At 39.5% G+C, this 27,067-nt stretch overlaps 1 protein-coding gene across 1 annotated transcript in view; it reads right to left on the bottom strand.

The window, feature by feature from the left end:
• The window catches only part of LOC123253861 (myotubularin-related protein 1), a 47,200-nt gene extending 30,998 nt beyond the window's left edge, over positions 1-16,202 (bottom strand). The window contains exons 1-8 of the mRNA XM_044682982.1: positions 16,142-16,202; positions 14,023-14,117; positions 11,622-11,729; positions 10,781-10,882; positions 10,359-10,442; positions 9,245-9,394; positions 5,867-6,055; positions 2,251-2,436 (exon numbers count right to left, since the gene is read on the bottom strand). Coding sequence (XP_044538917.1) covers positions 2,251-2,436; positions 5,867-6,055; positions 9,245-9,394; positions 10,359-10,442; positions 10,781-10,882; positions 11,622-11,729; positions 14,023-14,117; positions 16,142-16,187 — 960 coding nt within the window. The 5' untranslated portion in view covers positions 16,188-16,202. The remainder of the gene's footprint in view (positions 1-2,250; positions 2,437-5,866; positions 6,056-9,244; positions 9,395-10,358; positions 10,443-10,780; positions 10,883-11,621; positions 11,730-14,022; positions 14,118-16,141) is intronic.
• Positions 16,203-27,067: the final 10,865 nt, after the last annotated feature.

Here is a 27,067-nt window from a genome sequence, read left to right as displayed (position 1 = left end):
TTTTTAACTTCTCATCCTTCCCTGACATTCCTGTGCTAGAGAAGTTTTAATAGCTCCCTCTTGCTTCTAGGATAAAATAAAAACTCCCATTTGGCCTTTAAAACTTTTCCAAACCTGGCTCCGGCCTAGCCAGCCTCATTCAACATTAGTCCCTCCACGCTACTCTAGTCTTACTTTGTTGGTTCCATGGCTCTGATCCACATTCTCATTAAACTCAACTCTTAGCTCCTTCCTTCAAGGCTCTGTTGAGGTGATAACTTCTTCTTTAAGAGGTCTCTTTTGATACCCCTTCCCTGTCATTACTGTCCCAGTCACTCCCCAAACTACTGTTTTTATTTTGTACACATTCTGCAGTTAGATCTCTCTATACTTCCTAAAACCCCCCAGTAGAAGAATATAAGGTCCCTGGAGGCAGGGCCTGTCTCATTTTGGCATCTTTATTCCCACGGCACTTTAAAGTTTGCACAGGGCTTTATAAATACATTCTCATTCGAGCATCCCAACAACACTGTGACAAAGCTAGTACAGATATTATCCCCATTTTATAAACGAGGACATTGAGGCCAGCAACTCATTCATGTCTACACAGCTAGTAAAAGACAGAGGCACTGTAAACCGAAATCCCTCCTAATGCCAACACTATCTACAATGCCACTCTCTTAGAATAGTTTAAGAACAATCATAAGATAGCTCCACCAAGAATTCATTATTGGTTAAAGAGTGCATAGAATCTTAGCACTGTAAGGCACTTTCTTGGGGGGGGGGGGATGGGGTAAGCAGTATTAAGGGACCTGCCTAGGATCACAAGGTAGTAAAGTCAGAGGCCAGGTTTGAACTCAGGAAGATGAGTCTTCCTGACTCCAGGCCCAGTGCTCTACCCACTGCATTACCCAGCTGCCACTGTAAGGAATCTTAATATCACGTAGTTTAACCCCTGGCAAGGGGCTAACTTCTCTGTCTGAAATGTTTTTAGTAAACTGAGCAGGCCACTTTGCCAAGTGGTCCATTCTGTTTTTCAGCAGTCTGAATAACTATGCTGAGTGTAAAGCTGACTCCCTGTATTGTTTGCCCATTACTCGTCACTTTTCTTTTCCTCTGGAACCAAGCAAAATCAACCTCTTCTACATGACAGTTCTTCAAATCTTTGAAGGAACCTGACTATGTCCCCCCAGTTCTATCTTTTCCAAGCCATACATCCCCAATTCCTTAAATTAGCCAAATGCAAGTTCCTTGAGGGCAGGCGCCATTTGCTTCATCTTTGTATCCCCAGCAGCTATCAAGTATCTGGTACAGAGGAGGGACCTCATAAATACTTGCTAAGTAAGAACCCTTGTAAGTCATGGTCAAGAGTCATCTTATCAGCCCTGCTCGGAATTTTTTCTTCCTGGCTTTTTGATGTCCTTTTTGGGGTAAGGTGCCTATGTTGATATTATAGTGGCATGGGTGGTCTGAGAGGTACCAAACAGAAGACGAGCTACTACCTTTCTCATTTGGGACACTCTTATTTCTCATCACAGAGCTTTTCTTGGCAGCCATGGCTGACCGTTCGGTTCAGTATTAAACCCTTGGATCTTTTTCCCTCCAAGTGCAATCTAGTCTTGTCTCTCCCCTCCTGTCCTTGGACAGCAGATTTTTTAAAATCTGAAAGTGAAGGGGAAGGAGATAGACTGATACTCTTTCACTCACTCTCTCAAATACAACACGCACGCACACACACACACACACACACTTAATACATTTTCTCCTGTGCAAATAAAACCAGTGTGTTCTTGAGGGCTGCTTCATTTCTGTTTTTATATTATCAGTGTTCCATAGTGGATATTGCGGGCAGAGAGTAGCCTGTTGTTGGGAAACCTGGGAGGTACACTGAAAGATGGAGAACAGGAATCCTGGTTCAGCTACTTACCAACAAAGTCCATTAAGCTAGTCTAAATCTCCTTTTCCTGATCTTTCAAAAGAATGTTAGACTCTATGAAGAATGCAAGGCCACTTTTCACTCTAAATCTATGTTCTCATTTAACTGACAACATCCTCGTTTTGAAGCACTGCTTCTGAACTGTTCTTCCACTCTCCTTGTCTCCCTGCCCTCCCCCCAGCCCCAGGAGACATCAAGATTACTGTTCATGAAAACAGAGGAAAGGAGGTTAAGTATATAAGAGATACATTCATCTGTAAGACTAACACAAATATATTGTGCTATAATCATACAAAGTTATTTAAGGGCACATTTAGAAGATGGAAGTTCTTTACCCTTATATATTGCAACCAATGTGTTGCATCCACGTTGGACAGCCACTTGGCCTCATCAATGGAAGGATACACGATTTCTTTCAATTTCCGTAACGATTCTCTCATCACATGAATGTTGTGAATTTCCAAGAATATCAGTTCAGCATTTGGGTACGCACTTTCACTCTCGTATCCTCCACCTTTTGCCTATTTAAAATAAATGAACACACTGGTGATTTATCTAGATTTTTCCCATTTCTGTACAGAAAAAGGATGAAAAAGTATTCATAGGATTATTAAAAAAAACCAGCATTAAAGTGAAAGGAGCAGATCCAGGAGAGCATTGTACACAGAGACTGCTACACTGTGGTACAATCGAACATAACAGACTTCTCTACTAGCAGCAATGCAAGGATCCAGGACAATTCTGAGGGAGGAGAAACACAGAAGAAAAACAACTGCTTGAACACATGGGTTGTTGGGGATATTATTGGGGATGTAAACACTAAACAATAACACTAGTTCAACTATCAATAATATGGAAATAGGTCTTAATCAATGATACATGTAAAACCCAGTAGAACTGTGCATTGGCTAAGTAGGATTAGGGGGGTTTGGGGGAGAGGGAAAGAATATGAAATATGTAACTAGGGGAAAATATTCAAAATAAATATTAAAAAATAAATAAAAAATAGCATCAAGTGAACCTTCTTTTTTCTCTCTCTCTCTCTTTTTTTTGGTGCTTTGTGTTTTTTAATTAAGTTTTAAAAAAATTCCCCCCTAAATTACATGCAAAAACAATTATTAACATTTATTTTTTAAAACTCTGATGAATCTTCATTTTCAATTCAATTCAGTAAACATTTATTAAGCTCTGTATTAAGCCAGGCTTTGTGCTAAGTGCCCTTAAGGAACTTAGATTCTAATGGGACCCAATAACATACAAAAGGAAGCTGAGAACTGGGGGAAGTACTAGGGGTGCTGGGCCCATGTGGGGCATGATAACCCATGGAATGAAAGCCAAACAGAGAAGCTTACAGAGAATGGAGGTACACAATCAGAAAGATTGTGAACCCTCTATAAAGGAAGGCATTAGGAGGAGTTTAGTACTCCACCCTCTAGTCTTCTGATTAGAGGGGAGAGGAGGCTGAGGGAGGTGGGAAGGGTGTAGGGTATCCAAACCTGGGTCATTCTTTATAGTGATGAGATTTCAAGTGAACAGTTTATCCTAGCAGAGGGGGCTAGGGCATGTCCTGTGGAGTAGAAGCCAGGCAGAGCTGCTGATGGAGAATGAACCTTTATGAAGAACTCTACTGTGCTAGTGCTAATCTGTGCCTATTCTCATAAAGCCATTTGCAAATCTGGGTCAGCTCTCAACACAGCAAATACCTGACCCAAAGTCCCTTTAGGGGAAAATGATTTCTAAGTTCTAGCCAAAAATGTAGATTTCAAGGAGTTTTTCTTTTCTTTCTTTTTCTTTTTTTAAAGACTTATTTCCATATGGAGGGGAGGAGAGTGATGAGTTAAGTTCTACCTGAGTTAAGTGCTACTTTTGATGCTTGATGCTTGTTTGGTTAGGACTTAAGTAAACTTCCTTCTGTTAGTTTTTCAACGATCTCTGAGTGCATCATTTCATCCCAACATTGAACTTGAAGGTTACCGGTGATAAACTCACTCCACCTTACCTTCTGCCAGAGGCCCTTCCTGGTCATCACTAATGCTAGTATCTTCCCTCTACAATCACTTCCCACTCACATTCTACTGGACTTGTCTATACACACTTGTTTCTGTGTTGTCTCCCTCATTAGAATTTGAGCTCCTTGAGAAGAGGGTATGTGTTTTGCCTTTCTCTGTATCTCGAGCATTTAGCATGGTGTGGGCTTAATAAATGTTTATTGATAGAGTAGTTGTTCAATGAATGAATGAACTGAAAAACCCTTTTTGTTATTTGCAACATCCTACAGAATTCTGGGACACATCTTGCTAGATCTATTTTATGAAGGAGGAGACGAGGAACAGAGCTATTGAGACCATTACTGAAAATCACAGAGACACTATATGAACCTTCTACACTCCCCTTATCAATCAATCATGAAGCAATTTTTAGATTCCTGCTATGGGCCAGCACCGTGCTAGACAATGAAGATACAAAAATATATCAAATTCAACAATCTCTCCTCAATGGAGCTTATATTCTAATGAGAGAGACAGTGAGGACATCAATGAGTAAAATAAGAATCAAATGTAAAGAGAAATAAAACAAAGAGATACAAAGCAGTTAAACAGGTTGTTTGAGAGAGAAAGTGCGAGCCATTGGGATCAGTAAAGGTTTCACACAGAAGGTGGTACTTGAACTGGGCGGATACTTGTGTTCTCAAGAAAGGATTTCTGCCAGGCAGATGTAAGGAGGGAATGCATTCTAGACACAAGGGATAGGCAATGGAAAGGGATAGAGTCTGGGTGATGAAATGTGTATGAGGAACAGAGAGAAGGTTGTCGTGGCTGGATTTCCATGTGTGGGAGGGTGAGTAATGAAGGTTGCCATAAAACTTGACTCTCTATAAATCGCAGCTGTCATCTAGGTGGCACAGTGGATGGAGCCTTGGGCCTGGAGTCAGGAGGACATGAGTTCAAAGAGCCTCACAAAATAGGGGCACTAATGCATTGCTGGTAGAGTTGCAAACTGATCTAAACATTCTGGAGGGCAATTTGGAATTATGCCCAAAGGGCTATAAAACAATGCACACCCATATCCCAAAGAGATAAAAAAAAAAATGGAGGTGGACCTCTTTGTACAAAATATTTATAGCTTCTCTCTTTGTGGTGAATTGGCTAAAGAATTGGAAACTAAAGGGATGTCCCCCAATTAGGGAATGGCAGAACAAACTCTGGCATACGATGATGATGGAATACTATTGTTGCTGTAAAGAATGATGGATGGGATGATTTTAGAAAGAGCTGGAAAGACCTATGTGAACTGATACAGAGTGAAATAGGCAGAAGCAGGAGAACATTGTACACAGCAATACGGCATAGTGATCACTAGTGAAAGACTTAGCAATACAATGATCTAAGACATTTCTGAAGGATTTATGTCAAATAATGCTATTCACTTCCAGAGAAAGAACTGTTGGAGCGGGAACACAAATGAAAGCAAAGAATTTTTCACTTGTTTATTTGGGTTTATGTTTTAGGGTTTTGGTTTTATAAGATTATTCACTTACAAAAATGAATAATATGAAAATATGTTTTGTGTGATAATACATGTATAACCCAGATTGAATTGCTTGCCAACTCTGGGAGGGGTGGAGGGAAGGAGGGAGATAATCTGGATCTTGTAAGTTCAGAAAACTTATGTTTTTGTTATTCTGTTATTTATTACATGTAATTGGTCAAAATACATTTTATAAAAAGATAGCCTCAGATACTTACTAACTGTGTGACCTTAGGCAAATCACTTTTCCTCTCTTAGTCTCAGTTTACTCAACTATGAAATGGGGATAGTCAGAAGCACCTATCTCCCACAGTGATTTTTTAGAATCAAATGAGGGAATTAAAGTCATTTAAAATGCATACATTTTCCTAAGTCTTATTTTGCAATTATATTTCCTAAGCAACTCTAATAATAACAAGGTACCTTGTTAGTATCAGCAACACTGTTTTGTCTGGCATCAAAGATAATAAGTTTATGTGACTGGGCGTTAGCATCCATTATTGTTTGCAGGTATTTTTCATCTTCTTTGCAGCGTTTGTCATTTGGGCCCACGAGTGGCTGGCTGCATCGAGTAATTGTTGCCTGGCTCTCGGGATGAATCCAGGACAAGACCTAGTTGGTTTTTAAAGGATAGGTGTCAGTATATAGACATGTAATAAAAGGAATTATAACTTACCCTGTTCCATGTACTCTATGATCCCATGACCCCGGCATCCTTGGTGCTCCTTGCAAAAGATTCTCCATCTCCCAACTCAAACTCTTTTTCCTGACTGTCCTCTACATCCTCATCTCCATGTGGCTTTCTTCATGTCTCGGTTAACATTTTACTCTCTGCAAGGGCCCGTCCAAGTCTCTTTAATCTTATGTTTTCCCTCTGAGACTACCTCCAATTTATCTTCTTTCTTTATTTTTAGTGTAAACTTTGTGAGAGTTGGGAAGGAATCCAAAGAACATTTGCAGAGGGGTAAAGTGGCTTAGAAGAGTGGCTGTGGAGAGTGGGATAGTTGAATTGATTGATAAGGGAGGTGTAGAAGGATTGTCTAAGCAGCAATGAGGGTCCAGTTGATGTTGGGTAGCATAAATCTATAGTGGACCCAATTAGAATGGTTGTGTGATTTTCTCGACCTACACTCAGTAGAGCATACATAGAAGTGAAGGCAGGGAATGACAGTAGTGATCCAAGGCTGGGGCTTGGCCAGGTGCAACCAGTGATACAAAAAGGGGATCAGGGACTCAAGAGAGGAGGACGGTATAGAGTTAAACTGGCTAACCAAGGGGTCAAGATGGGGAAAAGAAGAGTGGTTAGTGTAGGAAAGACGTCCTGGGAGAGAACTGAGGAGTCAAAGGATTGGAGGTCACAGTGTGGAGGAAGACTAGGGTATGACAAGGGAAGGCTGAGGAAGAGTGGGAAAGCCAATAGATTGTCTTTAGATAAGGGATGGGAATTTCAGAATTCTTGAACACGAAGATCAAGGGTGTGGCCATCTTTGTGGGTAGCTGAAGTGGGGTGGAAGAGCATATCAAGGGGAATAAATTCAAGGATTAGGGTGTTTGAGGGAGAGTCAATATGTGCCATACTATGAGGGCAGGAGTTGGGAAGGGAAGAAAAATTGTAATTAGGTACCAAACTTGCTGACATTAGAAGGCGCATGACCTGGAGATCTATAGACAACTACAGAGAGCTACCAGAGTTTGTTCTGATAAAAATAACATGGATCTCTGAGGAGGAGAGGTTACTAAGTGATGGAGATAGGGGAGAACTTCAAAATGGCAACAGGGAACAAAGAGTATTCCAATTCTTCTACCTTGACTAATAAGCTGAAGGGAATGAGAGAAGGTACAGGCAGGATTTGAAAGGATGGCCAGGGAGACTGGGTCATGGAGGGGGCGAGGGGGGATGGGGTATGTGCCAGGTTTCAGTGATTGCTAGAAGATGAAAGGAGTGTGAGAGAAGATTTAGGATTAAGGGCAGTTTGTTGCCTATGGAACAAACAATCAAGAGGGCACAGTGGAAGGGGCAGATAGGAATGAGAATAAGGAATCAGGAGATGGGGAATAGGGGGCAGATGTGGAAAATTCTGAACAAGAGCTCAGGGCTCAGAATTACTGGGATGTATAGGCTATGACCAGGTGCTGGAAGGTCCTGTCTGACCACTCCTCTTCCCTTCAAAGGCTGCCTATTAGGCAGGAGATGGAAGTTGAAAGCTGCACAGGAAGAAATATAAGTAGCACTCTCTAGCCCACCAATTGTGTTTTTCCTCTTCCTCAAGGGACAGGCGTGGCAGGAGGTGGAAAGGTCTTACTCAAGGTCACCCACATAGCAGGTCTAACGACTTACCTTTAAAAACAAAACCTAGGGGGCAGCTGGGTAGCTGAGTGGATTGAGAGCCAGGCCTAGAGACGGGAGGTCCTGGGTTCAAATCTGGCCTCAGACACTTCCCAGCTGTGTGACCCTGGGCAAGTCACTTGACCCCCATTGCCCACCCTTACCACTCTTCTGCCTTGGAGCCAATACACACTATTGACTCCAAGATGGAAGGTAAGGGCTCAAAACAAACAAACAAATAAATAAATAAAAACAAAACCTACACATATTATACTTCATAAAGGTGAAAAGGTAGTTAAGGGAAATGCTACTGAAGTCATAGAGCTAAAAATCTAGTGTCTTGAATCGGGTTGGACTAGATCAGTGGTTCCCAAACTTTTTTGGCCGACCGCCCCCTTTCCAGAAAAAATATTACTTAGTGTCCCCTGGAAATTATGAAACTATTTATTGAACTCAGAATAGAATGTAATACAAAAAAAGTGTGGCCATCACCGGTCTCCTGGATCGCTGCAGCACCCACCAGAGAGCAGTAGCTCCCACTTTGGGAATCACTGGACTAGATGATCTCCAAGAGAAAAAGACAAGCTACCAACCACTAAAACTTTTTGTTTCTTCTTCTTGCTCCTAATTTAAATACTTTTTTTTTTAACACTAATATACAGGATAGGACAAGGACAAAGGGAAAAGTTAAATGTCTTTTTTCATGCCTTCTAAAGCTTATCCAAATGTCTTCCTTGTTCCCTTTCCCTGTCATGGGCAATGATTTACAATTACACTAAAGATAAATTCTGAACACAGTCATTCACTTTGGGCTGCTATTATCTTAGTAAAGGTCTCCCTCTCCTGCAATTACATCATATGATTATGTAGCATTCTACGTGGCAGCTAAGATCTTCGACACCATCCTTTGCCTATTAGTAATGAACATTTTTTAAACAAATTCATATACATCCTTTCCTGTTATTCATTTCCACCTTTTCTAGAATATTTGAGGGCATCACCTTCTGGATGGCCTTTTTGCAAGCAATGAAAGTTACCCTGCTACATCAAGCTGTTACTAACCATCATAATGTTCCATAATATAATTCTCATAGGAGAGAATAAAACAATTCTTAAGAAATAAGGAGATGGGGACAGCTAGGTGGCTTAGCAGATAGGCTGGGAGATAGGAAGTCCTGGGTTCAAATCTGACCTCAGACCCTTCCTAGCTGGGGGACCCCAGGTAAATCACTTAACCCCCACTGCCTAGCCTTTACCACTCTACTGTCTTAGAACCAATACTTAATATTACTTCTAAGACAGAAGGCAAAGGTTTAAAAAATAAAGAAAGAAAACAAAAGGAACTGAAGGTTATTTTCCTACTTCCTAATTTGTTCAACAACTCACCTAAATCCATTCCTTTGTATATTCAACCATATTTGTCAGTTTTAACAGGTAATGTGTGATTATACTAAGCTTCTAAGTTTATTACTTACCGGAACTCTGCCTTTTGCTCTAAATGCTGCTACTTTTGTGAGGTCGTCATCTTTCACGCTAGTTGGTACAACAATAATAGCAGGATATGTATCACAAAGCTCATAGCTACTATTTATTTTGGATATTTTCCAGCTCTCATTTGGTAAACCCTAGGGGTTATCAGGGAAAAAGCAAGAAGCATTAAACACAAACAATGTAGGTCTCTTCTTCTCAATGTAACCTAATCTTGTTCATCATTGTTTGAAAATTTTATACTATAATAATATTTTTATTTCATACACTCCATTTTAAAGCAATCTAAGATCCTAATTAAATGTAGGAAATCCCAAATCATACAGAATAAAATGATGCCATAATCCACATTTCGTAGCCTATAATAAAAAAAAAAAGTGTTAAACTAGACTAACAGCATTCAGCGGAATGAATGTAAGGTACTGAGGATAAAAATTTGTAGACATGTTGTGCATATCCATATATACTTATAGAGTATAAACTTTTATTTTAAACACATAAGCACAGAATACACTTTAGAAAGCCATAGTGGGTGGTAGCTGGGTGGCTCAGTGGATTGAAAGCCAGGCCTAAGAGACGGGAGATCCTAGGTTCAAATCTGGTCTCAGACTTCCTAGCTGTATGACCCTGGGCAAGTCACTTAACTCCCATTGCCTAGCCCTTTCCACTCTTCTGCCTTGGAACCAATACATAGTATTTGTTCTAAGACGGAAAGGTAAAGGTTTAAAAGAAGGAAAAAAAAAGTCATAGTGAAGAAAGAGGGAGGGACACTGCATCTGGATTGAATTATCTACGCTAAAAACCTTAATTTAAGACCTCATTTTGATCTTCATTATGAACCCTTGAATGACAAAAAAACCGAAAAGATTTGAGTTTGAATTCCTTTCTTACTCTGTGGCAAAAGGACTAATAAGTAGGAAATATCGTCAAAGATGGGTATAAAAAAGCAAAGCTGAGAAACTAGATAATGCCAAACAGAATATTCATATCATGAGTTCAGTAGAAAACATCTTACAAAATATTTCCTCCCCCTAAAAAGTATAAGCATGTTTCCATAAAAAATGAAAAATCGTTTACAGTGTAACAAACATATTTTGTTACCTGTCTCTTATATTCGGATACAGGATCATAAACTTTCCAGCCATTAGATGGAAATTTTTCTTTATAGTTGAATGCAAATAAAGTCTGAAACAAACAAACAAAAACAACACACCAGAGATGTTTCTATTTTTTCTTATTGCCAGATAGCCAATCTTAAAAGTTCTCACTATGAGAAAGGCTGGATTTACTAAAATCCCAAATTTAAATCTATACAGTTTGAGGTAGTAAAAAACAAAACAACACAAACTACCTTGAATAAGGTAGCATTGATACATTTCGAATGTTCCATCATAAGAGAAGATTGACCTTATTATGTGCCCAAAGTGAAAGGAATAAGAAAAAGTAAAGCTGGAAAATTCTAGAATACTGAATCCCTGAATCCCCATGAATACAGGTAAAAATGGTTCCTTAGATGTACTTACTTGTCCATTGGAAAGAGGAAAGGCATATCTGTTGAGGTTTTCAAATATCCCCAGCTTACTCTGTTCTTCTTGTTTATAGGCAAGTCGCAAGTTTCTCATATCCTGGTAATCACCCAAATGCATACTTCGTTAGATAAGATCCTTCCTTTACCCCATTCCATGTACTCTGTGATCCAGTGACAATGGTGTCCTTGTTGTTTTTCTTACACATAACACACTACCTCAGGACTGCATTCACTGGCCCTCTCCCATGGCTGGAATGTTCTACCTCCTCACCTCTTCCTCTTGGCTTTCTTGGCCTCCAAGGCTCAGCTAAAATCTCACCCTCCACAAGAAGTCTTGCCCACTCTCGCTTAATATCTTAGCGCCTTCTCTTTGAGACATTTTATTCTCTCTATATCTTTTTTGTACAGAGTTGTTCCCATGTTATCTCCTCATCTACACTGACCTCCTTAAGAGCAGGAAGTGTTTGGTTTTTTTGTCTTTCCTTAAATCCCCAGTGCTAAGCACAGTGCCTGGCACACAGTAGGTACTTAATAAATGCTAGCTGACTATCATTCTGGAGAAAAAAAATGTTATCTGCACATTTCTCTATTTCTTTAGGCCCGACTCACATGTTTTTAGGATTTAGGACATAGGACAATACTAATTGGTATGGCTCTAAGGCCCCTAATAAAAAAACAACAAACAGGCTTATATGAATGTTATTATTATAAAAGTATGAATTGTGAAGTAATCTTAGGAATGTCATTTCACATTGGTAAATAAAAACCACTGGTATCTCTCGTCTTCCTAAGATAATAAAAAAGCTTCATTCGTTTAATATCGAACCATATCATACCTTGCAAACAATCTCTATGCCACAAGAGTTATCTCCATGACTCTGTACTCCGATCTTCTCAACTCTGCTTATCACTCCAAGGGGAACATCAAGGATAAAATGTGGATCCTACAAGTTAAGATAAATGCATTTCTAGGTCAGTCAAGAGGCAGACTTCTCCATCTAAGATTTCCACTGAGTGAAAGATGTGTTTTCCCTCCCATCTCTCTTTGATTTAATTCGGGAGTTCTATTATGCTACAGTTCTGGCATTAATTATACTAAGAGCACTCATTTTAACCAATTTTATTTGAAATATGTGGAAATTCTAGCAGTTGCAATAAGAGAAAGACACTAGAAGGATTAACATTGGAAATGAAGTGGTCAAAGCATCATTCTGTGCATGTGACATGATACTAAACAAATCTCTCTTCAACCAAAAAAAAAAAATGGCAACAATAAATGACTTCAGCAAAGGCTCAAAAGAGATTATAGCAAAAAGATTTATTTGTATGCTTACGTACTATCCACGAAAATCAAGTAATCATTATAAAAATGAATTCCACTTACTATAATGATAAAAACGATCCAACATTTGAAAATTAACCTATCTTCAAGAACCCAGGACCTTAATAAGGATAGCTATAAAACTATAATGAACAAAATAAGGCGTAAACTGAAGAAACATTCCATGGTCACAGATGGTTAAGAACAATCAAATCAGATCTATGATCTCATTGCTTTGGGAGTTCTCTTCAATAACACACCCATGCCTGGGTCACAATAATGTGACAAAATGGACCATATTCTTCAAATGATTTGAATTCTGAATTTAAAACCAATCGAAATATCAAGTAGTTTCTAAAATGGGAGATAAGAAATCCATCAACAAACTAGAAACAAAAATCAAACCAAATGAGCACAAAAGATTGGTTGGTGTTTACTAAAACTATGGGAAGGAAAAAAACCTGGTATATGGGAAAACTGGAGAGCAATTTGGTGGAAAAAGGATTTAGACCCACTTCTTACCTCACTTATCTCTGCAAATTCTAAATGGGTGACAAACAATAAAAAGGTTTTATAAAAAAGAAGGAAGAAAATGGAATAATGTACTTAACTCAGAAGGGGATTTTACTTTTTTCTATTCAACAATTAGAAGAAATTATGAGACAAGATAAGTGTGTTTACTACACAAAAATTTAAAAAAAATTCACAAAGCAATAGGCAATACAGTTAAAAGGAAAAATTATAGATTAGGAAAAATATTTATGGCAAACATGAGAGATAAAACTCATTATCTATCTACCTACCTAACTAGGAGAGATGGTTAAAAATTGGCATAGGGTAACTTTCAGGCCATAGTGTATATGGTCAAAGGATAAGAATGATGTTCTAAGGAAGAAATATCAATTGCTGAAATCACTTGAAAAAAGGATAAAGCTCATTAAAACTTAAAGAGATGCAAATCACAAATTCTAGGTCCTCTGAATCCATCAAATTGACAGAAAAAGTTTAAAGTAAAACTGAATCTTAGCAGAGTGGTAGAACTGCACCTTTAATGGCAGAATTGCAAACTTGTATACTTTCTTTTGGTGAACAATATGGCAGCATGAAGTATAAAAATAATCATTCCAGTTGGGCATGATAGTGCATGCCTGTAATCCCTGCTATTGGGGAGGCTGAGTTGGTAGATCTCTTGAGCTCAGTAGTTCCGGTGTGCAGTGGGCTAAACTGATCAGGTGTCTGCAGCACCAATATGGTGAACACCTGGGTGGGGCAAGGAGCCTGCATCAGGCTGCCCTTTAAGGAGGGGTGAAATGGAACAGGTTAAAGCTCCCATGCCAATCAGCAGTGAAATTGGGCCTATGAGTTGCCAATGCACTTCTAGCCTTGGTGAGTTACAGAGACTCGGTTTCAAAAAAGCAAACAATAATAATCGTGACCTTTGTCTCAATATTTCGCAGTTGGGAACATAGCCTAAAAACATTAATTGAAACAAGAAAAGTTATCTATTCAAAGATTTCCAAGCAACCATTATTTATCATATGTTAATAGGACAAAAAAAATTTTCTTAGCAGCAACCTAAACATCCAATAATAGGAAAATCATTAAACTGAAGTTCATTAATTAACACCACAGAAATTCAACAAAAGAGTTCAACGAGTATAAGAAAAAATAACTTTACTAAGTAATAAAAACAGAAAAAAAGAAGAGAAAATTATTACACACTATGACCAAGTAAAACCGAACATATGAAAGAATGGAGCACGTATTCAAATGGACGCATTTTATATACTCAAATGAATTCATAGAATCATAAATATGGATTAAGTTTATAATAAATAACTTTAAAGACACCGCTACTTTCCCTTTCTCTCTAGAATATCTAATTTGAATATAATTGTGTTTTTCTTCAAACTCACCCTTTCTACATTTTTGAAGTACATCTTGAAATCAGTCACTGTCAGTGTTCCACTAACGGCTCCCATAAATGGACAGATATACATGACATCCTTAACTGAAAGAAACATAAAGTAGCAGCTACAATAAATTTTATGCTTCAATAAATTTTACCATCATGAAAAACCAAATGAATACTTATGGTTTCAACTTTATGAAAATTCATAGTTCTATGATATTATTTGAAATAATGGAAACACTTTACTTAAGAGGTAGTATGGGGGCAGCGAGATGGTTCAGTGGATAGAGAGGCAGGCCTACAAGATGAGAGATCATGGGTTCAAATCTGAACTCAGACACTACACCTAGTTGTGTGACCCTGGGCAAGTCACTTAACCCAAACTGCCTAGCTCTTAAATGGGTTTGTCTGCCTTGGAACCAATACTTAGTATCAATTCTAAGGCAGAAGATGAGGGCTAAAAAAAAAAAAGGTGGGGGAGTAATGTAGAGGTATGTACACTTCAGCAATGGAAGCCTTCCAGTGGTGGTTTGTAAGAAAATGCTTTTCTCTTGGATTTCATGATACCATTCTCCCTTATCTTTCTTCTACCTATCTGAGTCTCCTTTGCTGGGCCTATATCCAGGACATAGCTGCTAACCATGGGGGTCTTACAGAACTCTGTCCTGGGCCCTCTTCTCTTCTCCCTTGCTACTATTTCACTTGGTAAACTTACCAACCTCTATGGATTCAATCATCATGTCTATGCTGATGGTTCCCAAACTACTTATCCAGCCCTAACCTCTCTGTTGACCTCCAATCTTGTATGTCTAACTGCCTATTAAGATACTTTAAACTGGATGTCCCACAGACATCTTAAATTCAACTTAGACAAAACTGAACTTCCCCCTAAGCCCTTTTCCCTTCCAAACTTTCAGGTTACTGCTGAGGACACTATTCTCCCAGTAGTGCAGGTTCACAACCTAGATGTCATTCTAGACTCCTTCCTCTCTCACTCCTACACATAATCTGATGCAAATGCGGTGGATTTTATATTTGTAACACCTCAAACATGCTCCCTTCTCTCCTCCGACACGGTGGCCATCATGTAGCAGGCCTTCATCTCACTCCAGCCTGCTGCTGGGTCTGCTCGTAACAAGTCTCTCCCCACTCTGATCCATCCTCACTTAGCTGCCAAAGTGATTTCTCAAAGGACAGATGTCACCCTACTCAATCAACTCCCAAGGAATTAGCTTCAGGAACAAAGATGAAATCCTCTGTTCGGTATTTGAGGCACTTCATAGCCTGCTCCTCTCCCCACCTCCTTCCATGACCCCTGCATGTATGTACTTAGATCCATATATGGGCTTCCTCGATCTCCTAGTTCTGGGTATTTTCACTGAGCAGTCCTCCCTTCTCAACCGCATCTTCTGGTTTCCTTCAAATCCTAGCTAAAATCCCACCTTGTAAAGAAAGCTTTCCCAAACCCCTCCTAATTTGGGTGCTTTCCCTCTATTGATTACTTATTATTTATCCTGTGTATGGCTTGTCTACACATATTTGTTCAGTCTGTCTGTCTCTCCTCCCATACTGGGAGCTCCATGAGGGCAGGAATTGTCTTTTGCCTGTCTTTGTATCCCAACCCTTAGCACGATGCATGGTACATTGTACACACTAATCATAGGTTTATTGTCTCCATGAAAAAGAAAGCAATTTCATAGAATCATATATGTAGAGCTAGAAAGGGCCCTAGAGGTCACCAAGTCTAATCTCCTCATTTTACAGATGAGTAAACTGAGGCACAGGGTTGTGCTAAGGGGAGAAGAGGGAACTTGTAGTAAATGGTCTCTATTTTCTCATTAAAGCATGAGGGGGGCTCCTTAGCTATAAGAGCAGGAGGAAAGTGTAGAATGGGAGGCTTGAAGAGAAAAGAGACATCACAGGAGACTATGAAAACAATGGCTACAATAATAACTCTAACGGTCATTTATTTCACTTTATAAAACATCATGAAATGCACCTGTCTGGCCTTCAACTCCATCTCATAAAATGGCATCAGCTATGCACATGGGCAACATGCCATTTCATTTTATGGCTATCCGCGCCCAAGTACGCTGATGAAATGCAATAAATGCTATATTTACCAATAGCTTTGATGGATTCTCCTGGAAAAAGTGGTGCCTCTTCCATTTGTGCCAGCTTGTTGCCATCTCTCAGAGCCTGGCAAGGGAAAAAAGAAATAGAATTCAATCTTATTTTCCCCAATCTGTCCAGGAAGGCTGCGTTTTGCTGAGAACATACAGAAGCAGAACAGTGCTCATCCCATTTGTCAAAGCATAGCATCATGGGAGATCCCACTGGCTTTTTCAACAAGACATTACAATATGTTGAGACTTCACAGTTACAAATCACAGAATCCAAAACAGTTTGAAAGGACAAGTAGACAAAGTAGATCGTGAATGATAAATAGGGACTGGACCTGTGATTTCATTAGCAGTGGAGGAAACTCGTTCTATCGATACAAGCTAGCACCTCTCTCCAACTTAACTGAGTTGTAGCTGAGTACTCAAAGGTCAAAGATGTGTTCATGATTGCACAGGCAGTGTGCGTGTGTCTATGTGTACGGATGCATATGGATGTGTGTCAAAGGTAGGATTTGAACCCAGGTCTTCTTTGCTTCGAGGATGGTTCTCTAATCAACTATGCCATGCTGCCTCCAGGATAAGCAAGAGTCAAGGAACTTATCTGCATGATTTGATAGGATAGAAATGAAAATGGAATCTCTTTTTCTATAACACCAAATGGGAAATTTAAAATAACTGTTTAGTTAAAACAGAAAGTTGATGGAGTTTCCAAGGAGTTCATAAAATATTTCATTGGGGTTCCAATTTGAAACTGACCTAAACTGCATCACACTTTCCATGGTAGCTCTACCTGCCAAACCCATGAAATAAAGGGAAGAAATGCCAGCTACAAAGCCAACTCCATGCTCAGGATCTTGCAATAATGTTTCATTGTTGCAAAGGTAGACATAATTCTAACAAAATATACAAGGCTAGGATTTTGTTTTGGGACAGCTAGGTGGCTCGATGGAGCACTGGGCATGCAGTTGGGAGGACCTGGGTTCAAATATGACCTCAGACACATCCTAGCTGTGTGACTACGGGCAAGTCACTTAACCCCGACTGCCTACCCCTTATAGCTCTTCTGCTTTGGAATCAATACTAAGATAGAAAGTAAGGCTTTAAAAAAAAAAGAAAAGAAAAGTGTTTTCTTTTTCAGTTATGTGAAGTTTATTAAGTCCACATTTTTCTTTCAGTCTTGTTTTTACTTCTTTTTTTTCCCCCAAAGGAATTCTTACATGTTTTTAATGTTAAGAAAAGCATGGAGCCCATCAGTACTTAGGAGTATTTAGGCAACAAATTCAGAGAATCCATTTTCCTTCCATATTACTATCGTAAGACATAAAAGGCATAATTCAAACATTTTTTGGGCTAGTATATACATTTTAATAAGAATACCAAGAGATATCCAGAGTTTCTCTCCAGACACGTACTGACAAAATTTTGATTTCAGTAACTGATGTCAATGAACTGGTAATTGATTTTATGCCCCAGTAACGAGAAAGTTATATTAATCAACTGTTCCATTTTAAATTACTCTGAAATATTTTACATTATTAAACTAAATTAAGTTACTCAATATTACTGTATCAAATGTAGTAGAGTGTTTGTTTAAAGATGCTAATTAACCAATGTTGCTTCTAGAGCAAAAGCAAGTTGTTCAATTTTATTGCACTATAATCTTTCGGGGAGCTATGAATAATTTTTTATGTATGAACTGTGTGCTAACTCACACCACAATTTGATAGGACAAACGCTTACAAGAACTGTTTCTCTATAGAAAAGGGAACCATAAGGAAATAAGAGTAGATGGGAAAGGATGGTGAGTGGGAGTAACCCTAAGAGTTCACCAGACCCTTTTAAGAGATGTGCCCCTAAGAGATTTCTCTAAAGGCATGGGCTGGGGGTCGGGTGACTCAGAGGCGACACAGGATTTTCTACAAGTTATCACATCCAAATTAGTTAGAAAAGTATGTACGATTCTCGTTGGGATACGTAAGGATGTGTCTGTGAGGCAAACAGCAAGGCAAACATCCCATTACTGTAATGAAGCTTAGGGTGTGCCTTTAGAGTCACAAAAAATACTGCCAGGACTCAACCAAAATAAAACAAAGAGATAATGACAATGCTTCAAGGAACCTCCAGTGAAAGGTTCATTTTAAACATCGAAGAAGTTTAGCTTTAGGATAAAATTTAAACAAAGCTTGCTAAAGTGCAGTGGATCCCTTTCAGAGAACAAATGTTAGGTGACGGGGCTATCATCTGTGTTCTATGAGGCTTTGAATGTAGGAATCTGTAATGGATTTGGTTCAGTGGGCATGATTTGACCTGGGGTGGACCTAAATCAACATACTCCCTATTGTTTATCACGCTCAGAAAAATTGGGTTTTCAGGTTAATTAAATATTTTGTCTCATCTTGCCAGCACGTTCCCACTGCCGAATCTTACATGTTATCCAAAGCCCAGTGTAAGCTCTACCTCCTCCACGAAGCCTTGCCTCATTACCGCAGCTTTCGTTGGTCTACTTTCTCCTCAAAACTACTATAGGACTTAGATCCAAGTTAACATTTAGTTAATTATACAGTTCCTTGAATTGTCCACTATTTTTTCATCCCAACAAGGATGCAGGGACTCCCTCAATGCCTCTCAAGTTTTTGAATGATTCCAATTAATTCTGGATTACCAAAAACAGGATATGCAGCACTGAAACTATAAGGAAGCGAATTTAAACATCTTCAGTCATTCATTCACAAGGCACTTTGGGATTTTGTAGTACCCGAAGGTCATCGTTATAAGCATATGTCATTACCAAAGCAGTGAGTCATGGAAGTATACACTAATGGAAATTTCCAGTGAAAAAACCTTAAGACAAACATCTGGATTAGTTGTGTCATAATGGGGTTCTACTGAACTTAGAAATGAAATGAGAGAATGACTCTGATGGGACATTTCTGCAAGTCTCTCTCTGCCAGCAATCTAAATGAAAATGGTTTCTAAGCACAACAAACAAGTAAAATTTGCCACCTGATCGGCTCCAGCTTCAGAATGATAGCCATTGTGTCCGTCCTGAACCTCCTGCTGAGCATCAGGTGCATGGACAAGAGAGCAGAAAAGGAAAAGAGAGAAACACGTGCAAACAAACAGGTGAAAGGACAGAATTGGTTTTTCCAAGAGACAGTATGACTATAATAAAATTTAGCACCTTTTAAAGCTTTGTAAACACACAAAAGAATCTTTTCCCCCTTGGGGTTAAAAACCCAGCTTGATGGACATACTTCACAGCATCTGACTAAAAGGAAATAACTATTTTTTGCTGGAGGAGGGCAAAAGAGAGAAAAGAACAAACCTACGCTACAGTTGTCAGCTGACATAAAGAATATACAAAAAAAAAAAAAATCAAGCAATTCCAGAATAAAGAAAAAGCAAAGTACTGAGCACGGAAAATGCTCAAAAATAGATAACATAGCACACTCTGGAAGCTATGTGAAGAGCAAAGTCATGCAAACAAATGTAAAAGAAACCCAAAGAAAGTTGTGTTTTTAAAGACCAAAGTTAAATGGTTGCCCATCTGCATAGATAGGCAACTCTGCTGTAGCAGCAAATTTTGCAGAAGATATACGTACACCACTTACCTGAAGATATACTGTGTATTCTGCAGAAGTTTTTTAAAAATACATTAAGTATTTGACTTTACATGAATTCCACATTAAATATTTCTAGCTATGCCAACAATATGCCTCAAAAGACTGGTTAAAAGGTCTAATTTTCGGGGGCAGCTGGGTAGCTCAGTGGATTAAGAGCCAAGCCTAGAGACAGGAGGTCCTGGGTTCAAATGTGACCTCAGACAATTCCCAGCTGTGTGACCCTGGGCAAGTCACTTCACCCCCCATTGCCCACCCTTACCACTCTTCTGCCTTGGAGCCAATACACAGTATTGACTTCAAGATGGAAGGTGAGGGTTTTAAAATAAAAAAAAATTTTAAAAAAAGGTCTAATTTTCTTCTCTTTGGTAACTCTTTACAATTGCTTTATAAACAGCTCAGGTCTCCCAATAGGATCTCTTTACAGACCAACTTTTAAAAAAATTAAGCAGATAGTTGTGAAGAATGTAAGTCTGTAATCCCTTTGAAAGCAGAGTCAATTCTATGAGGCCAAATCATCTTTTAAAAAAGGCAGGTGTTTCTATTTTAAAGGAAAATTTGATTTCACCATCAAAATTGTGCATCTTTTAAGAAAAGATTATACCAAAGGAGTTGCTAAGTGTTAGATGGATTTAGCATCTCCAAACTTTAAAAAACCCAAACAGTTTTAATAGCTGTTGCACTTGCTCATCAGTTTGAATTTCGTAGGAGGCCAAAAGCAAAGCCATTCCAAATTACACAATATATTTCCGCTTAGCCAAAAGTTTTATATTTTCATTCTCTTTCAAATATAAAGCAGAGTTAACTTTTAACAATATTTCTTGAATGGAAAATATTTGCACAAACACATAACTCCACCCCCCCAATGACAACAGCACTTCAAAGTCCATGCAATTAAAAAGATCAAATATGATCTTGTATCATAATAATTGGGATCAATAAAAGAAAAAAGGAAACATTCTCATTAGCTGAAAGGCACTTTTACCAGTGGGGAAAAAGAGAAATAATGAAAAACCAATTGGAAGTATAAGAACTTTAAACATTTGGTTTGATTGCCCTCTAAAAGTTGAAGCCATTATTACATCATTCAAATGGCTAGATTGTCCAAATCCAGATAATTTTGAGGAGTGGAAAGGAGATAAACGGTAAGCCACTAACGTTGACATTTCTCTTCCTCTCCATATTAAAGGTAGGTAACTTTAAAATAAGAAGAAAAGTGCATGCACATTACCAATCTTGCTCCTGATTTATAGGTGTTCTGAAGGGAAGGGAAAAAAACAAAACATACTCTTCTAATTATGCTCACTACTAAAGAGATTTCCTACTAATTGATATTCTCCAGAAGTACTAGGTAAGATTGAAAATCGTTGTCAAATTAATCCAATATGTATTAGCCTGAATTAAAACTACTTAAAGGGACTACAAAGCCAGCTTAATACTTTTTCAGTAGTTCAGGTCTCTAGTGAGGATTATGCAATAAAAATAATAACAGTGCTCTGTAGTCCTGGGTATGTAAGCATCAGTCATGCACACCCATTTGGTCAGAATAAACAAAATAAAACTTAGTACCGCACATCTGTAATATCTTAAATATACGGCTTCACATATACTGGCTTTTATTGGCACAGGAAAACACTGTAACAAACAAAGCATTTCTTTGCAACATTTAAAGCCATGACACGGCAGAGCGGATTGATTGGATTAACTCGTAAAACTGCTGATAAATTAAAGAACACTAAACGGACTTAAAATTTCAATAAAGCACAAAAAGACAAACAGGTAGGAGGCCGATTTGCTGAAAGCCAAACATATCCTTACCCTTATTATTTCAGGCCTCCTGAAAACCTGTTAGTTAAAATACAGAATATTATCAAAATGTACACCGTAGTAGCAATCACAAAGATATTGTTAGCTTGGGCATCCTAGAGGAAATGATATACTAGAACCGTACACCAAGAAAGCAACTCAAAGGTACAGTTCAATTTGGCAGACATTTATCTTAGCACCTACCATGTGCAAAGTACAGAGGTAAAAAAGAAACTATTCTGGTCCTCAAGGACCTTAAAGTCTACTGGTACCATTTTCACTCAAGTCTGTGATTGAAGTAAGGGGTCACATCTCCTGCAGGACAATAAAACACCCTTTTACCAAAAGCTCTTTCGGGCAACCTTCGGCTTAAAGTTGAAGGAGGCCTGCCTGAGAAGTTCAGTTGTAAATTACTCATGGGGAACTCAAACTACATTTCCCCCATAGACAGAAAAATAAAAATGATTATTTGGTAGCTCAGAAACAGCCATTTCCCCCATGATAGAAATGAATAATTCAATGTAACAAACTCTTATGGGCTACCTACTATGGCATCCTACTCTGGAGGCGGTACCAACAGCACCAGAGAAACTAAAAGCACCATAACGTGGTAACTATATGCAACTTCATCTTGAGTTGCAACTCGAGATGCCAAGAATATACCTTGGCTGATTCTCCTGGGACAACAGGGAGGTGGGTGGGAAGGAGTCTCCAACATTAGTGGAGAGAGGAATCCCTGCCATAAACAGCCAATCTGATGTAAGAGCTGTTTCTTCTCATGAGTCAGCCATTTTAAGGTCAACAATTCAGTCCAGCAAGAACTCATGAAATGTTTACTATGTGCTGGTTATTGTGCTAGCCCTGGGGATAGAGAGAGGAAAAAAAAAAAAAACAAAACCCAACTGAAACTGACCCTGCCCTCAAAGAGATGAGATTCTACTGAGGATTATGGGTAATCCAGCAGTAATGTTTTTCAATGGAATACTCCAGCACAGTGGAAGCTACTTGAAAAGTCACTCCAAATTTTCAGTTAAGTTATTCTCAGAGGCACACTACCAATGGAGGGAATGAGATCGCATATCCACTGAGGTAAAAACCTTGGTCTTGGGCAGTTTAAAGATTCTCGTTGCCCAGTTCTGAATGATACAATTTTATGCTCTGATTCCTACATATTCAGTGAAAAACAGCAATGCCTGTTTTGAATTAACAGTGTTACTCCTATTGACTGAGGTGGATAACCAAGAAGGGCTTAAAATATGAGGAAAGATGATATGACTACAACAAACTGAATTCTAAAAAGTTCCATGATTCCGACTTATCTCGGCAACCTCTTCAAGCATCTGAAATTAAGAAAATTTTAACTGAACCGGAATGAAGCATAACAGTAGCAAACAAATCCAATTACCTTAGCCGTTTCTATTTCTTAGAAATCACCCCAAATCCCCCAACTTTACTGTCCAAAGACCAGCCTGGCTGAAAAAGCAGAGAGGTTGCCCTCTAGATGATGAATGGTTTTGGTTGTAGTTACTCCTAAAATGAACCAAAAAAAGTAACAGCCTTTTGCCCCTTCTGTTTTGATAGAGGTTGACAATGTGCTAGGCCAGTGATAGGCAAACTTTTTAAAGAGGGGGCCAAAGGAAAGAAAGTGTTCATCTGTCAGTCTGTTTCTAAGGCAACTCTTTCGAAGTTTCATTGTATTGTATCCTACTCATTGTATTCGTCAGATTAAGAATAATGCAGTGCAGCATCTTGCCCGCAGGCCATAGTTTGCCCATCACTGTGCTAGGCAACAGAGCAGAAAAAGAAGTTAAGATTCATGGAACCATGAGAGAGACTACAAACATTCATTTAATCATGTCTCTGATATGTGTGATCTTTGTCTTTCTAAAGCCACCCCCCTCCCCACCTTATACTTTCAGGATCTCATCCATTGTGATAAAGGAAACCAACAGACAAATTACAATTAAATGAAGGACAGCTCCTGGACATTTGTCTCAGATAAGTGAATAAGGCCATTATTTTCTCACTGCACTTAAAGGCCATAAGGAATGTCATTTCACTGGACTTCACTGGATGCCAAGTCATCTTGCCTTGTAGCACTCAAGATAAGCACAAATCGATTACCATGAAGATGACTGTAGCTTATACACCAACGTGGGTTACCAAGGATGAAGAAGTAGAAAAATTCCATAGGGAATGTGCTAGGACAATCCAAGCTAAGCTAACATATACCTTGATATTGTGACTTCAATGCAGAGATGGATGGCAAAAATGTGGCATGAGTTCAAAAGAATGCAAGAGCTCAAAGGCTTCTCCATTTCAAAAGCCTTATACATTAGGAAGACTTCCCCCACCCAAAAGAGAGAAGTAAACTAGCAAGTAACTAATTACATCATACATACAAAATAAAGCTGACCAGACTTTAATAACATTAACTCATGTAGAGCGCCTTAAAGTTTACAAAGCACTTCACGTATGCTCTCTTTTGATCCTCACAACATCTCTTTGACACCGTTGCTCTTGTCATCCCCAATTTATAGAGGACAAGAAAGGAAATCGGGCATAATGGAGAGAGAGTTGGACTTATATCCAGGAAGACCTGGATCCAGGTCTCAGCTCTAATCCACTTCTTAGAGCTCTAGGAAACTTTCTAAGATTATAATTTGCAGAAGAGGGACCAACCTACATTGGTAGAGGGCATGTCATCACTTGGGGGGTTATCTATACCAATGAATTTACAGGCCTCCTCTCTATCCTTGTCCCCTATAGAAAGGAAACTGAAACTGAGAAAGATTAAGAAACTTGCAACTACTAAGTGTCTGAGGTAGGCTTTGAACCCCTGACTTCAGGTCTAATGCTCTGGGTATGTAGGTGGCAGAACGTCTGCTAGCTTTGAGTAGTCGGGTCATTGAGTAGTTGGAGCAAAGGCCAAAAAAGGATAAAAGATAATGACGTTGTGTGCAATGATCTCTGCCCTAGCCATTGACTTGTTTAAACAAGCTGTCAACTCTGAAAAATGAGGGAGAAGAAATCGGCAACTAGTACCTATATCAGGGGTTAGCAACATATGGCTCTTTCTATAGGAGCCATAAAGTCCATTTTTTTCAGGCGCTGTTACAGAAGCAGCACTGTGAGCACTGTACGGCTCTCACGAAATGACATTTTGAAAAATGTGGCGCTTATGGCTCTCATGGCCAAAAAGGTTGCCGACCCCTGCTCTATATAGTACCTTTCTCGTTTCTGTGACATTCTACTGCAGTAACCGATGCCTGCATCAGGGATATCTCTGATGCAAACACGAGAATCAAACAGGATGATTTCTTAGGGCAGGTTATGGTTGTATAGCTGGATGACTTGAGTGCAGAAAACCAAATCCCAGCACCTCTATTCAATGCTTTTCAGACAGCATTTGACTTGAAAGAGTAGATGCTGTGTAAAAGCAACGTAGCCTGTGCAGATGTTACAATAATGTGAGATTCTCTGGGAGGTGAGACCACAGAATCAACTTAGTTCAATGACCTGAACACTGCCATGAATCTTGGCAGAAAACATAGAAACATCTGCTCCCTTACTCACCTAACACACCTGCCAGGATCATAGAGGCTAGCGTGCATTGAGTCCAAAAGAGAAGGCTCTCCAAAAAAGTATTTTAAAAGACATCCAAGCCAATCAGCACTTATTACCCACCTACTACATGCAAGGAACTAAGCTAGCTGCTTGGGACATACAGATAAAACAAAAAGCAGTCCCTGTTGGACAATGGGGTGGCTACGATACATGTGACTAGCTAAGTAAACACATGACTTAATGACATTCCAATTGAATCAAGTCTATGAATACTGCAACTTCTCTTCAACAAAATCCATAATTCAAAATAAATTGGTTTACGTTTCCACACACATTGGAAAAAAAGTGGATGAAAAGACCATGTTTTCCCCAGATTGGAGGTGGTGGTGGTGGCGGGGAATGAACAAGCATTTATTAAACACCTACTATACTGTGCTGAGTGCTTTACAAACATGATCTTATTTGATTAGCCTAGCATATTGGTGGGTATGTGTATATTCTGATATCATTAGTGAAGGAAAATCCCTCATAACAAATGCAGGTCAGTCCCTGTTCCGTAGCTTAGGGTCTTGGAAAGTTACCTAGAGCCCTGAGAAGTTCAGTGACTTGCCCAGGGTCACGCGGCAGGATGTGTCAGAGAAGGGACTGGAAGCCAGGTCTCCCTGACCCCAGGCCAGCCCTCTGTCCTCTGCCACACTGCCTTAGTTTGTTCTGACGTTAATTGCTATGGAATCAGGAATTGCAGGGTACCTTGAACATAGAACTATGCACATGGTTTCACTTTTTCATAAAGGGTTTGGAGAGGCTTCGGGGAAACACTTTTCTCCACCATAGTTTAAGAGAACTTTACTAATGTGCGCAAATGCAATATCATACAGACTTCTGACTTTTTCTTTAATCCTTGAAAAGATATCAAAAGCTGTTGTCAGGTGAAGAGAGCAGAGCAAAGAAACAATCACAAGTTGCTGGGCCTCCCTCACACTCTGGACTGGTTCTAGTTAGCTACTATTTCTTCATATCACTAAAGGGTGTTTCCAGAGTAGCATATACTGAACTCCAGATGCCTGCACAGCAAGTAACACTGCAGAAAAGACACAAGTGCATTTCCAAAGGCTATGGGTCCCTGAAAGAGCAGGACTTAAGCCTCCAAGCAAGGCAGCGGGCTCTGCAAAAACCCCATAAGGGACAAGTTTCTCCATCAGCCACTCCTTGAGCTAGGGATCTGCCTAGAGTCTGGCCCTCCCACCTCTGCTGTACCAAATCCCACTTTTTGGTATCCGCTGTGCATAACGGTTTGTGTGCTGATACGGGTCACGGAATGCCGTCATCGGATGTCTTCGAGCTGAGGCTGGAGGGCCGCTTGTCTGGATACTGTTGAGAGAGGATTCCTGTTGGGATACGGGTCAGGCTAGATGACCTCTGAGAGCCAATTCAGAGCCTGAGAGGAAAAGAAATGACCACCAGAGATGTCCTTTCTCTAACTTACATGACCTGCGAGTGTCTGGTTAACACAAAGACCCTGCTTGCCAGCCAGTTCAAAGACAGAACTGAGGCTAACTCTCGGCTGCAGGAAAGCCATGGCAAGTGTGGCTGTGAGCCCTAAGAATGAAGTCGGCTCCCCCCATAGGACAATAATACAAAGTGAGCGTGGCAAAAAGAAGTGGTGTGTGGAACCTGTAGAGCACTTTCCTGGCCCATGACTTCAAGCAGAAGCAGGTTGGCCAAGGATGGCACTTCCCAGCCTGTTCTATCATCAGCACTGACTGAGATGTTTCCCTGTTAAAGTTATCAGATGCAGGTCCTCACCTACTTTCCAATTCTTTGTTAAAAGTGTCAAAAGCCAACAGAGTTGGGTGGCTAAAGGGCTTTTCTTTTCTGGCCTCAGAATCCCTTCACCTTTGGTCAGGTGCTAATGGCTGAGCCTTTCTAGAGT

This window comes from Gracilinanus agilis, chromosome X (genome assembly GCF_016433145.1).
Source record: "Gracilinanus agilis isolate LMUSP501 chromosome X, AgileGrace, whole genome shotgun sequence".
NCBI classification, from domain to species: Eukaryota; Metazoa; Chordata; class Mammalia; order Didelphimorphia; family Didelphidae; genus Gracilinanus; species Gracilinanus agilis.
Note: the sequence above shows the minus strand (reverse complement) of the source record. Positions and strands in the feature narration are given on the sequence as shown.